General features: G+C 44.8%; 2 protein-coding genes across 2 annotated transcripts; one reads left to right on the plus strand and one right to left on the minus strand.

Moving 5' to 3' along the window:
* Nucleotides 1-2,235: 2,235 nt before the first annotated feature.
* On the minus strand, nt 2,236-3,945 carry LOC122404336. The gene is made up of 4 exons (XM_043408272.1): nt 3,817-3,945; nt 3,311-3,591; nt 2,841-3,200; nt 2,236-2,755 (listed from the first exon to the last, which is right to left on the minus strand). The coding sequence occupies exons 1-4, from the start codon at nt 3,943-3,945 to the stop codon at nt 2,236-2,238; spliced, it is 1,290 nt and encodes a 429-aa protein (XP_043264207.1).
* Nucleotides 3,946-9,786: 5,841 nt separating this feature from the next.
* Nucleotides 9,787-13,308, plus strand: LOC122404337 (the record flags this gene model as incomplete). Its single annotated transcript, XM_043408273.1, has 2 exons — nt 9,787-10,120; nt 11,477-13,308. Coding segments are annotated over exons 1-2 (2,166 nt in total), but the record flags the coding sequence as incomplete, so codon positions are not given.
* Between the last annotated feature and the right edge of the window lie 643 nt (nt 13,309-13,951).

The raw sequence follows: 13,951 nt of genomic DNA on the forward strand, positions 1-13,951 counted from the left end.
GCGCATGACCCAGGCTGGGAGGGGGGTCCTGATAGGAGCCCCCTCCCGCCAGGCGGCGCAGGGTCGGACCGGATGGGGTGGCAGTGCCTCCTGTCCGGGTCCGGCGCACGGAGCGGCACCCTCGGTGGCCTGGTGCGGCCGTTAGCTGCCGGCCTCCGAGGGGTGGAAACGGGGTCGCGGCGGTTGCGAGTTGGGGCTCGCAGCCGCCTCTAGAACGCGGCCCCGGGACGGATGGCGGCAGGACGATGTGGCCTCGTCCTGCCGCTATGAGACAGGGCGATTACCGGGGGGACCGTTTGTCCCCCCGGGGGTGGGCGCAAAGCGCGGGCACGGGGAGGATACCGGAAGTATACTTCGAGCGATTCCCGGTATCCTCCCAAATCGTGCGGAAGGGTCACCGTGGGGTTTTTAGTGGGTAGGTCCCGCGCCCGTTGTAATGGGCGCGGGGAATCCCACACACCCCTCCCGCCTCTCCCCAAAGAGGTGGGAGGGAGTCTTTCGAAGATTTTCCCCACGAAAGAAAACAATATATTCTTCTATTGTAAACAATATATTCTCATTTAAAACATATATTATTTCTCCAATTTTATTTACCCGTCTTCCACATTCTCTCCTCGCATAAATCTAAGGCTGGACCGTCGATTTAATTTATATTTTATATTTTATATTTTAATCCGTTGGACGCAGCGTGTCGCGAACACGATATTGCATATTCGCGTAGCAACGACTTCGGCGAAAGGCGTGCAAGGAGGGTGTAGATTTCGAAGAACATGAAGAACAAAGACATCCTACTTTGCAAAGCTATGCATCTTTCAAGATAAAGGTTTACGTTCAAGAGGCAGGAGATGCAGCGAGCTCATTTGCATTCGATATGTGGGGCAGGTCTGAGGTATGTACACAATATTATTTTCATACAATTATCGCATCGTAAGTAATATATCATTTCTATATTCTAGAATTCGCAGAGGCTCCAACCGGCTGCCTCGCCACCCTCCTCGCCGCCTCCCTCGCCGCCGCCGCCCCAAAGGCCCTCGCCGCCGCCGGTATGTAATACTTTGTATTGTTTTTTGATTGATTAATGCTTAATGTGTTAATATTATCCCAATGATTGTATGTTCTAGGGCTCACCACAACCGCCACAACAACAACGACCAGTGGGGCCAGAAATGGCCGCACGGTTACGTGGGCCGTGGGTGCCTTTTAGGCGACTGCGGCCCATGCGGCGACCCCGACGGCGTTCTCCACCATCGCCACCATCGCCACCGTGGATAGATGCGCGGCGGCCGCGGCACCGTTCGCCGTCATCGACCCCCCCACACACCCTCACCACGGCTATCGCCATCATGGTCATCATCGGGATCGTCATCGCCATCCCGGTAGGGCAGTGGAGGGGGGGAATTTTTTTAAATTATTTTTTCTATTTATATTCTTCTATCAATATAGTCTCATTTAAAAACATATATTATTTCTCGAATTTTATTTATTTTTCCCGTCTTTCTGGTTTCAACGTTGGAGACCCAATTAGAGAATTGTTATCGTTGCGCGATCGAATTAAAATCAATTCGTGACGCGCATTAATAACCATGCGTTTGTGGTCCTCGCAAAATCCCAGCAAATATTTGAGCGGGACGCAAAAATTGAAATGATTTTTCACTACTAGCTCGTCGTGTCGTTTCAAGCCCCATCCAGCATTCTCCATATTTTTGTCTTCATCGGATGTCAGTGATACATAATTTTTAAGCGTGCTAGTTATTCCAACGTTTCTGTTGCGATCAATCTCCACACCATTCAGCTCATATCGAATCTCATCAAATATGAACGCCATGCAATTATTCCCCAAATCACCGTTGAAGCATCATTTGGCTTATGTATCGTAGTAGGTGTATAAGGGGAGTTCTGAGCCATGGTCCCCAGAGGGTTGGTGCGGGGGAGGGGGGGTGGGGGCGCTGTGGGGGGGGCGGTAATTAGGTCGGTAATTAGTATCAACGGTTGGTAATTAGGTCGGTAATTGGTATCAATGGTTGGTAATTATCAGAAAGAGATATATTGGAAATGGTAGTGGCTTCGGGACGTGTGTTGAATTAAATATGACAATAAATACTTTTAAATTATACTTTATTCTTTATGTAGTAATCGAAGGTATACCTAAGAGAGTATCGACCCGTTCTCTCTGAGATCTTTGCGAGACTGTGACTTCACCCGCAGAAGAAAGGCGAGAGTGAAGCGCAGTTCGCCCTAGCGACGAACTCTTATCTTTCTGTAATAAACACCCATGAGTTCTAAGAACCCATGGCCAAAACTACCGGAAACTCCAGTATATACATCCGTTACTGGAGATGATTTTTGTAACATAACAAGACGGTTAGGAAATCCAACAGTAAGAATAGGTTTGGCAAAGTTTGCAAAATTTTTAAGTTCGTCGACGAACCATGAAACACAATCTGTGTCGCGGCGACATCGATACATCGACAGTGATGTATCATATGAACAATGCATATAATATGCAATGCTGTGTACATTGTGGTGTTGATATGTATGTAATTTATTATCACCCGCTTGGTTGTCCAACGTTTTTGCGATGATGCACTCCAGATCTGCATATACCACGAAAGGGAGCCGCTCCTTCCTATCGTGGTTGCTGAAATTGAGCAGATTGTCGCCTTCGCTGGGCAGCAGAATGGCGCAGTTGTTTATCTGCCCGCAGTCCAGCGAATGCACCTCCAACTTCTCGGTAGATCCGAAGTAGTGCATGCATCTGTAAACCCCCAAAAAAAATTTATTTAATTTCACATATATTTCAACATTTTTTAAACATTTCATAAATTTTTTTTTATACATACCGATCGCAGATGAATTTCTTGGCTTTGTGCCTGCTCAGCTGCATGCCCACCAGCCTGGACAAGTCCTTAATGCATGCAAAGTGCCCTACATCGCCGTGCTCTTGATTCGGCGTGTAAAGCAAGTTTACATGTCTATCCCTCTTCTGGCTGGTGAGGTGCAGCGGGAAGACTGTTGGCCCCTTCTTCATCTTCTCCTCGAAGCTGTAGACATTGACGGAGATGTCGTTCAGCCGTTCAAACTTCCCAATATACCCCAGAGACATTGGGAACTCAATGCCCTGGAGATTTAGGATCGATGTATATTGCGGGTATGAACCTGAACGTTCAGGATATTTTTTGCTGGATGTAGAGCTGCGACAACTGCCCACGCGAAACATGTGTTGTCTGAGGATTGTATGCTTATTGTTGCCCTCTTCAGCATGATTTCTCGCGGCAACTTGAAGTGACACCCCGCGCGGAGTGGATTATACTTATTGACATTGACGGTCAGATTCATGATTCTCGCCAATGCCCATCCGCTGTCGCGTTCCTGGAACTCTTCCAGCGATGCCAGGGTGGGTTCGACGACGCATCGCTGGTACCACTCCTGCAGATCGGATGTGTGGAAGAGTTCACAGTTTCGGGTGTTGATGCTTTTACAAGCATGCTTGTCACCTGCCACAAATTCGCCGTTGAACACCGTGTTCACTTTGAGGTTTCGATGTTTCCTCAAAGTGTCCCGAACATGCTCCAGCACAATGGTCTCTGCATCCTGGAGGAAGTTGCGCGGTTCGATATAATTCGAATTTAGGATGACACCTGTTAATACGCGAGTATCGAACGCAGTGTGTATTTCACGCCACAAAAGTCCCGTACTCGAATGTCCGGCACCTTCACGCGCGAAACGTCTGCGCACCAAATGTTTCAATCCTTCGAGTCGCGCGATTCGAGCAACCAACGATTGTCGAACACCGATCGATAATCGCGGGCGTTTCACGCGGCTGTGTTCTTCCAAAGATTCGATACACTCGTTGCACCGTTCTTCCCACGCGAGGTACTCTTCCTGCGAAATCAATCGTTCGGATTGATCCAACAATTGGCGTTCTACTTGTGCGAATTGTTCCATGATTGTAAATGGAATGTAAATGTAAATGTAAATGTAAATGTAAATGTAATATCCTTTTTTTTCAATGCAACACGTTGTAACTATTTGAGGCCTTGTGCAGTTTAAAGCGTGCTTTTATACCAGCACAGCGATTTGGTATCTCTGCCAAAGAATTTGTACAAATTGATGAACAACGCAGTATTCGGTAAAACTATGGAAAATGTACGAAACCATGTGGATGTAAAACTTGTGACACATTGGGAAGGGCGATATGGCGCGGAGGCAATGATCGCGAAACCGAATTTCCACAGCAGAAGTGTTTTTTCGGAAAATTTAGTAGCTGTTGAATTGCGAAAACTCGAGGTGAAATTCAACAAACCGATATACGTGGGTATGTGCATTCTGGACATATCAAAACTTTGTTTGTATGAATTTCACCACGAGTACATGTCTCCTAAACACGGGCAAAATTGTAAAATTCTATACACCGACACTGACAGTCTTATTTATCACATTCGGTGCGACGATATCTACGAGTCTATGAAGCACAATATCGATAGATTCGACACAAGCGATTATCCTACCGACAATCCATATAATATGCCACGCGTAAATAAGAAGGTTCCGGGGCTGATGAAGGATGAAAATAACGGTGCGATAATGACTGAATTCATAGGTCTTAGAGCGAAAATGTATGCACTTCGCGTAGACGGCAAAAAAGATACGAAGAAGGCGAAAGGCGTCAAGACCAACGTCATAGCCAGAACGATAACTTTCGTCGACTACGCGCAGTGTTTGCGCAAAGAGATCGAAATGGTTCGCAGACAATCATGCATACGGTCTAAATTGCACAAAGTGTACACCATTTCGGAATCCAAAATCGCTCTAAGTCCGTATGACGACAAGCGATATATCGTACCCGATTCGACCGACACTCTGCCCTGGGGACATTATAATATACCGTTGTAAAATAGAAATTATTATTATTGTATTTATTATAAATAGTGGAATTTATTGTATAATATAAAATTGTTTACAAATTGTCCGCAAATGTATAGAAATTAGTATTTATTAACTCATTCATATAAATAGTGGGATTAATGTGTAAAATAAAAGTCGCCACTCATGTATATGTATATGCATCATTGTATTTTATTGAACCATGTATTATTTTACAATACATTATTTTTATTTATCCAAGAATTGTGTGATTTATCAAAGCCCAACCACTTGACATACACCTTATCCCCCTTTCTACGCAACACTTTTTCCACTAGATGCACATCAGGATCTGTGACGCGTTGCAGCTCATGTTCGTAGAATCCTCCGGCAACAGGTTTTCCAAAGGAATCGAGGAGCAGATACGTCGCGGGATTAGTTGCCTGTACTTTGGCTATTTTAAACACCTCCGTTGTCCAATTCGGTGTATAGCCTTTATCGAAGATGGTTTTAAATTTGCTCACGCGCACAAACTCGCCCAATTTGAATCTCGCTGGAGCAGCGATCTTTATGTTGCTGTATACTGTAGCTAGCAGCTTATCGGCGATCGCAGGGGTAACATCGCAAGGACGCATTCCGATGGTTCTATGTTTTCGTGCGTTATACTCTGCAAGTAGACGCGGTAGTGCATCAGCCCATTTATAGGTTCCATTGAGCGTAAACAGTTTCCACATATTGTTCTTCAAAGTTCGATTGAAACGTTCTACGACGGAGGCCTTCATCACCGAATACGTCGAATAATGATTAATGCCATGCTTTGTCATGAGTTTCTGCACATCAACGTTGTAAAATTCTTTTCCTTGATCGGTTTGCAAATTTTTCGGATGTCGATCTCTAAATATCTTTGCAAACGCTTTAGTCACCTCAGCACCACCTTTAGTCTTGAGCGGTACCGCCCATGCATACTTGCTCAGCACATCGATGACCGTGAGTATATAGTGATGACCTCGGTTGAATCGCGAGTATGGACGCATTTCTACAACGTCAGCTTGCCACAGATCATCGTATCCATGCACTATGACGTGTCTCCGCGGGAAATGTCTTCGAGCTGGAGCATGCAATTCCTCAACAAGTTGTCGCTTCTTGAGACTATGGCTTTCATTACTCTCGGATTTCGATATTGGTTGCATGTTTGATCGCAGAGATGTCTTTGACACGAATGATGCGATAATTATCGTGTACATACATTATGTGCTCCCCATCGGCTCGAGGAAATTCTGGTCAAGTTCAACCGTCTCGCATGATTTTCCTTCGCATTGTCGCTGCGGATTCAATGCGCGTGATATCTCTTGAACGCTGTTTTGCAACGTCAACATATCTCTCTGAAACATGACCAGCTTCCTCTCTAATTCTTCATGCTGCTCTCTCAAAAGTTTAATGCTCTTTTCCACATATAGTTTATTAACGGCATCGCTGTCAACTGTCGGCTGAACTACGCGTCGTATTTTGCGTGATTTTGCATCAAAGTCGGCACCTGCCACGCAAAGAGCATTGTCTCGCATATAATTTCGAAGCAAACCGCTCCATTTGTAATAGTCCATTCCAGCTGCTCCGCTCTTCTCGAGCGATACTCCAAATTTATTGATCGGCATCTCAACGCATACAGTGCACATCATCGGTGCGCGGTTTAATTTATAATGAGGCCTACCTCGCGGAGTTCCTCGATAATCGATAGAATTTCATGGCCATGCGAGTTGTTACCCGCCTGACGCGACGCTTCCAACAAACGGAGTCGATCCACCAGCTCGTTGGGATCGTCCCAGTGCACGTAATCGATCTTGTTATCATTTACCGTCATGACATGCGGAACCGGCAGGCCTTTCCCTGCCTTACTGATAGATACACGGGGTAGTAGCGGCGCAATTACATGTTTATACTTGTATCCCTTGTTACCCATTATAGGATTTTGTGCGTTATGGCCACGTCTGTGAGCATTTGTTGTCAGTAGTATACTTTTGTATTTTTGCCTATCAGCATCTGTGTATATGGCGTCGTCGGGAATTCTCTTGAAAATAAGTTCATAAAGACCGGGAGTTCCTCCATATTTTACACCATCTATGATTATATTATCATCCTTGTCCATATCGAAAGCCTTGTCCCCAAGCATCGTTCCACTATTGTCAAAGTATACTCCATACACATGATCCATGATCGTATCCCTATCACCACTTAGGATGGCACGCATGTATTTTTGCCCCAACGGACCGAAATGATTGCGAAATGTTTGTTGCCCCTCGGATGTTTGGAGTTCATGCCTAATAGATGTTGCAAATGACTCATCGGCAGAAGTTTCGTAAACGTCTTCAGATTTGGTTGTGATCGATTGTATATCGGGAAATGTATTTATTAGTGTAGGCGGAACCGGGGAATCGTTTGACATGACATTCGGTTGTTTCCGCTTCGATTGAACTGGTGTGGAGGTTACGAGCGAATTTTCCGATGACGTGTATAATCGTTTTCTATGTCTCTTATGCGATGTGTTCCCTTTCGGTTGGATTTTTGGTTTATGTGTTAATGTTTCTGTTGAAATAATGATCCATTGTCGTCTCCCGATTGTTGTTTTATTTATTTAACATAGGACATTTCTTTCCTTTATAATACCACCGAACATAGACCACTGGCTTACAGAATAGAACTACCGTACGGCGTGCTCCCGTAACAAAAACCCATCGTCGATTTCAACCGTCCATTTTTTTATCGATTATTTCGCGCGTCGTTCGCGCGGCATCTCACACGATGACGATACACACACAAGCTAAATTTACTCTTATTTCATCACGCCTCCTTAAATTTAGCTTTCCTACAGTTCACAATTTTCGACTTAAATTTCTTATATTTTAACACAACTTTAGACTCTTTCTAAATTTTTCGAATTTAATTCGTCCTAACGACTTCGTAAAGATATCTGCTGGATTTTCTTCTGACTCTATTTTAATTACATCAATTACTCCTTTCACGTAATTCTCGTTAACAAAATGATAGTGCGTTTCTATATACTTAGAGTTTTTCGTTAAGTTTCCATATCTACTTATACTTATTGCACCAACATTATCCTCATAGATTCGGATCGGATCTTTAAATTCAATTCTAAATTCTCTCAATAAATCTCTAATTAATTTGATCTCACTCACACATACAGACAACGCTACACATTCTGCTTCTGTTGACGACTTCGTTACAATATTTTGTTTTTTTGATTTCCAGAATATAGTATTACCATACATTCTTATAACATATCCTGTCGTAGATTTTCTATCAGTAATATCTCCTGCCCAATCGGCATCCACACAACATTCTAATACATCAGAATTTACATTTCGTTCAAAGGGTATAGCCGAATAAGGGGGTCAAATGTGCCCCCAAACCGAATGGAACGAGCCACGGGTCATTCGATAGCAAAAAAAAATAACCCCTGTGTGCAAATTTTTAACTTGAAATCTCGACCGTGGGGGTAGTAATGGGGTGAAAATGAAAATCATGTTTTTGAATTATTTCTCTTGACCTATTGAGTAAAAAAATGTAAAAAAATTCAGAGACATTTCGGGTACCGGGGCACATACTTTGGGAGATTTTCAGATTTTTTGATTGAAGAACCAGGTAGTGAAAAATAAAAAACAGTAAAAAATGCCGAAAAATGCCGATTACATATTGAAGGAGGCCCGGAACTACTTTTATACTTTTACAGTAAACAGGTATTACTATTACTATTACTCTCAATTTTTTTCAGATTTTTCATTTCGGTGCGCCGCAGTGAAAAAAAATAAAAACCGAGTTTTTCCTCGTTTTCTGCGTATTAGAGTAACTTACACGTTGAATTTTTATGCATCCTTCAATATATAAGTGTTTTGTAGACTGTTTAATGTTTCTACACTAAGCAGAATTACATAACAATTGAAACAAATAAAATAAAGCCAACCGTTAAGCGCAATATATCCTAGAAAATCAACGATATTTTCAACGGCGTCGATAGCGCAACGTTAGAGTGTCCGACTGCTGAACCGCTGGAAGTTTTTTTACCGTAGGTTCGAGTCTCTCTTCTGGACTTAGTATTTTTTTTTCTTCATTATTTTTTTTTCAAATTCTAACTATATAACAATGCTTTATATTTATTTATAAATGTTCTGATAGCATTTTACAAATATTTTAACCTGAAATATGTATAAATATAGTGTTCAAATCACATATTCAAAGTCTTGGTGTAACCGCTGGCAGTTTGTCAACACGGTTTGACATTAGTGTCGTTCCGCGACCACGCCTGAGTCTCGCCGGATTGTTTTTCTTACCCGGCCGGCGAATACGAAATTTTAACTGCTCGCCTCGCTCACAGTCTGTCTGGAAGTGCGAGTCGATTCACACCAAACAATTTCATAAACCGGGAGCTCGTCAGGCTCCTCCCGAAGAGGAAGCGAAGGGAGAAAAAATAAAGTACGTTACATAAAATTGATATCCGAACTATCCTCAGTTCAGTGGGCCAGTTTTTTATCCTTCCATCGAATCGGTGTGCTAAACATAGGCCGAGACGAAACAAAGTGGTCCTTCGAGCCGGATAACCGCTGTGACTGTGTCTGCAAAAGTTCGGTTGTGCTCGCGTACGGAGTTCGGTGTGAGCCATATTAAAATTAAGACTATTGGTTTCTGCCGTGACCTTCTTGACTCGCTCCCCGCTCTACAGTTGGACGGAGACCTGTTAGGACCGTTACAATCCGCTCCCTTCGCGCTGTTTCGTTAAAACTCAAGTTTCAAAAGTGTGACTTTATCCTCTCCACGCCTACCCGCGTGTGTGATTCTAGCGAGGTCATCGCTGAACATTGTTTGATTCTTTGAGGCTAATTACTCGACTCGCGCTCATTTCGAACTATAATCATGGCCGAAAGAGCAGAAGGCCTTTTTATACAGCAAGTCACCACGATTGCCGCGATACGACGAGTGATCGTGAATTATAAGAAACTCCCGAAGGCTCAAGTTTCGTTGGCCAGAGCCAAAAATCGAAAGGAGAATTTGGAGAAACTATGGGACGAATGCCGTGCAACCCACCAGTTGATACTCCAGTCCACCAAAGCGGAGGACCATAAGGGCATCTCCTACTTCAAGGACAACACTTTTCTCGACGCGGAGGACGCCTACTTCGACGCTTCGGACTTCCTCAGCGACGCCATCGCCCAGCTGGACGTCGGTAGTAAAACCCAGTCTGATCAAAGTAACGTTTCTATTTGTCACGATTCTGTTGCCTCCGCATCATCGCAATTACCGCGCCTTTCGCTTCCGAAGTTTTCCGGAGACTTCAATCAATGGGGAAACTTCCGTGGTTTATTCGAATCGCTCGTCGACTCAAACAAGTCGCTCACGAACATTCAAAAACTACATTATTTGAAAACTAATGTAACCGGTGACGCGGCACTCTTAATAGATAATATAAACATGTCCGACGAAAGTTACGAAGCTGCGTGGAAATTGCTCGTCGACGAATACGAAGATGAGACCGCTCTCATTAATTCGCACATTCATAAATTTATTAGTTTGCCGTCGATGAAGACCGAGCTTGCGACAGAGCTCAAGCGTTTGCGAGATACAGTCACTTCCTCCCTTACCGCGTTAAAAAACCTTAACCGCGCCGTCGATTCGTGGGACGATCTTTTAGTATATTTGATTGCGCAAAAATTTTCGAAACGCACCCGCGACGAATGGAATTTGCATCGTGGCAGTTCTAAGAAATATCCCACATATAAGGAAATTAACGAGTTCATGACTCTTCGCATACGCGGTCTCACCGACTATCTCGCCGCCAGCGACAGCCCGTCGTACAAAAACAAAGTCGTTTTCGACGCTTCTAGGAATCGATCAAGCGTCAATAACGTCTCGGTTGTTAAATGTGTTGACTGTTCCGGTGATCATATGCTCTTTAAATGCGAACGATTTAAAGCTAAGTCCCTGGATCAGCGAGTTTCATTTGTAAAGCAAAATAGACTTTGTTTTAATTGCTTACGTTTCGGTCACCTTACTTCCGAATGCAAAAGTACGAACCGATGCTTTCTGTGTAAGCGAACTCATCACTCGCTTTTGCATCGAGTCGCTACCTCTCTCAACAAGACGACTAGCAACGTATCGGTAAATGATTCCGTCGACAAAGCCAATGCATCCGACGCTACAAACAAAGAGTTTCCGGCGTCAGTGCAGACCGTCTCCTCGTCCAAATTCACCTCTCCGAATACGCTATTGGCTACCGCGTGGATAGTACTCCGTACCGCTGAAGGTCGTGCCTTCAAACTCCGCGCGTTGCTAGATCAAGGATCTTCCTTTAGCTTCATTTCCGAGTCGGTCTGTCAGTTAATGCGTACGAAAAGACATCGGGCGAGGCTTCAGATTCAATGCTTCGGGGAACAATATAGTGGAGTAGCAAAATCACGCGTACTCGTACAGTTAGAATCTTGCCATAATTCTAAAATATCCTTTCCGCTGTCCGCGCACGTTTATCAACGCATAACTTCTTACGCTGGCTCAAGAGCGCGCCTTGACTTACAATCTTGGCCGCATCTACGCGATTTGCCGTTAGCAGATCCCAACCCGTTAAGTGGCCACCCGATTCACGTCTTAATCGGTGCTGATCTATACGGATCGCTTTTACTGAACGACCTTCGCCAAGGTCCAGTCGGTACTCCCACTGCTCAGCTCACTGCCCTAGGATGGATTATTTCCGGACCAACTGGGCCACGTGACTCCCGTCAGGAATCTCCCTCTCTTGTCAATTGCGTATCTGCAGAAGAGTTAGATTATTCTTTGCGTCGTTTTTGGGAACTCGAGGAAGTCCCTTCAAGACCCTCGCTTTCCGAAGAAGACGAAAAATGTGAGCGTTTCTTTCACGATACTCATACTCGATCACCTCAAGGACGATATATCGTACGGCTCCCATTTAAGAGTACACCTCCATTCGATCTCGAAGGATCGCGGGAAGTTGCTTCCCGTTTTTACGCCAAATTGGAGCAGCGGTTGCTCAAACAACCGGATCTCGAGTCTCAGTATCACGATTTTTTATCGGAATACCTTTCCATGGGTCACATGGAACAAATTGAAGAACAAGCCTCGAACATCTCATCAATATACTACATTCCTCATCACCCTGTAGTGCGACCGTCCAGTAGCACAACTAAGCTTAGAGTCGTATTCAACGCGTCCGCTAAAGCTAATTCCGGACAGTCGTTAAACGACTACCTCCTGATAGGTCCAAAACTGCAGCGAGATTTAGCAGCTATTATTCTACGCTGGCGGTTATTTCGTTACGTATACACTGCCGACATCGCAAAGATGTTCAGACAAATCCTAATCAATCCAGCGGATGCCGACTATCAGAGGATATTATGGCGACCGTGCAGAGACCAGCCTATTCTTTCGTACCGATTACTTACCGTGACGTACGGTCTCGCTTCCGCGCCATATCTTGCTATTAAAGTCTTAGATCAATTAGCTCTCGACGAAGGCTCCAACCTTCCCGCCGCTACTCCTGTTGTGCAAGATTCAATTTATGTCGATGACGCTATTTTTGGTGCGGACGATATTCATACTCTCCGCGAAATTCGTAGACAATTAATCGAACTCCTGAGTCGAGGGGGTTTTCAACTTCGCAAGTGGGCCGCCAACGCGGCTGAACTGTTAGAAAACATTCCTCCTTCCGACCGTGAATCAACTTCCGATCATCCGCTCGGTGAGGACGAGTCTCAGAAAGTTCTCGGTGTCACATGGAACCCTTCCGAAGATACTTTCCGATTTCGCATCGACTTTTGTTTACCCGCGAAAGGTACTAAAAGAAATATACTCTCGATCGTTTCAAAGATATTCGATCCATTAGGATGGGCCTCCCCCGTGATTATTGTGGCAAAATTAATGCTACAAGAGCTTTGGCTCCTAAATAAAGATTGGGACGACGAAATTCCTGCCGACCTTTGTAAAAAATGGCACGAGTATTGCGAACATTTATCACAATTAAGGGAAGTGAGAATACCTCGCTGGACCGGCGTGCGAAACAATAATGTCGCGATAGAATTACACGGATTTGCCGATGCGTCACATCGAGCCTATGCTGCCGTGGTTTATTTAAGAGTCCTTCACTCTCTATCCGAAGCTCAAGTTGCATTACTGACGGCAAAAAGTAAAGTAGCTCCGCTCAAAACCATAAGCATTCCGCGCTTGGAATTAAACGCGGTCGTATTGTTAACGCGCCTGCTCGAGTGGACTTTGTCCTCCTTAAAGTTTCAATCCCCCCGCGTCTACGGATGGACCGATTCTACGGTAGTTCTGGCTTGGCTAAAACAACATCCGTCTACGTGGAATACCTTCGTCGCCAATCGCGTGTCCGACGTTCAGACTCGTCTTCCGCAAATGACGTGGAAACATGTAAGATCTCAAGATAATCCGGCTGATTGCGCGTCACGCGGCATCTGCGCTTCCGAACTTGCAGCTCATAAGCTGTGGTGGTCCGGACCGGACTGGTTGTCTCGTCCGTCCGTGTTTTGGCCGGACCATAACCCTTCGAATTCAATCGGACAAAACACGCGAGAGACCGCGTTATCTGAATCTCGCAAATCATACGTTCACCACGCGTCTCCGCTTGTAGAATGGGACCTTCCTTCTCAATACTCGAGCTGGACTCGACTCCGTCGAGTTACAGCGTACATATTACGATTTACTCAAAGAACGCGTAAAAAACTAGTTCCGCTATCCCCGTATTCACGGTTGTTGACTGTCGACGAAATACGCGCCGCCTCTCTCTTTTGGATGTCCTATGTCCAAAAGAATCACTTTAACGCCGAACTTAAATTGCTAAAGAGCAAGATGCCGCTTCCAAAATCTAGCCCGCTCATTTCATTACACCCAGTCATCGGGAAAGACTCATTAATTCGGCTTGGCGGGCGGCTCGAGCACTCAGCTCTGAGCTACGACGAAAAACACCCCATCGTATTGCCGAAGCATCGCGTGTCCGAACTTCTAATCGACCATGTGCACAAGCGCACTCTTCACGGAGGCATCCATTGACTCT

The sequence above is a fragment of the Colletes gigas genome, unplaced genomic scaffold (assembly GCF_013123115.1).
Source record: "Colletes gigas isolate AHSC1104 unplaced genomic scaffold, ASM1312311v1 Colletes_gigas_Sc00195, whole genome shotgun sequence".
NCBI classification, from domain to species: Eukaryota; Metazoa; Arthropoda; class Insecta; order Hymenoptera; family Colletidae; genus Colletes; species Colletes gigas.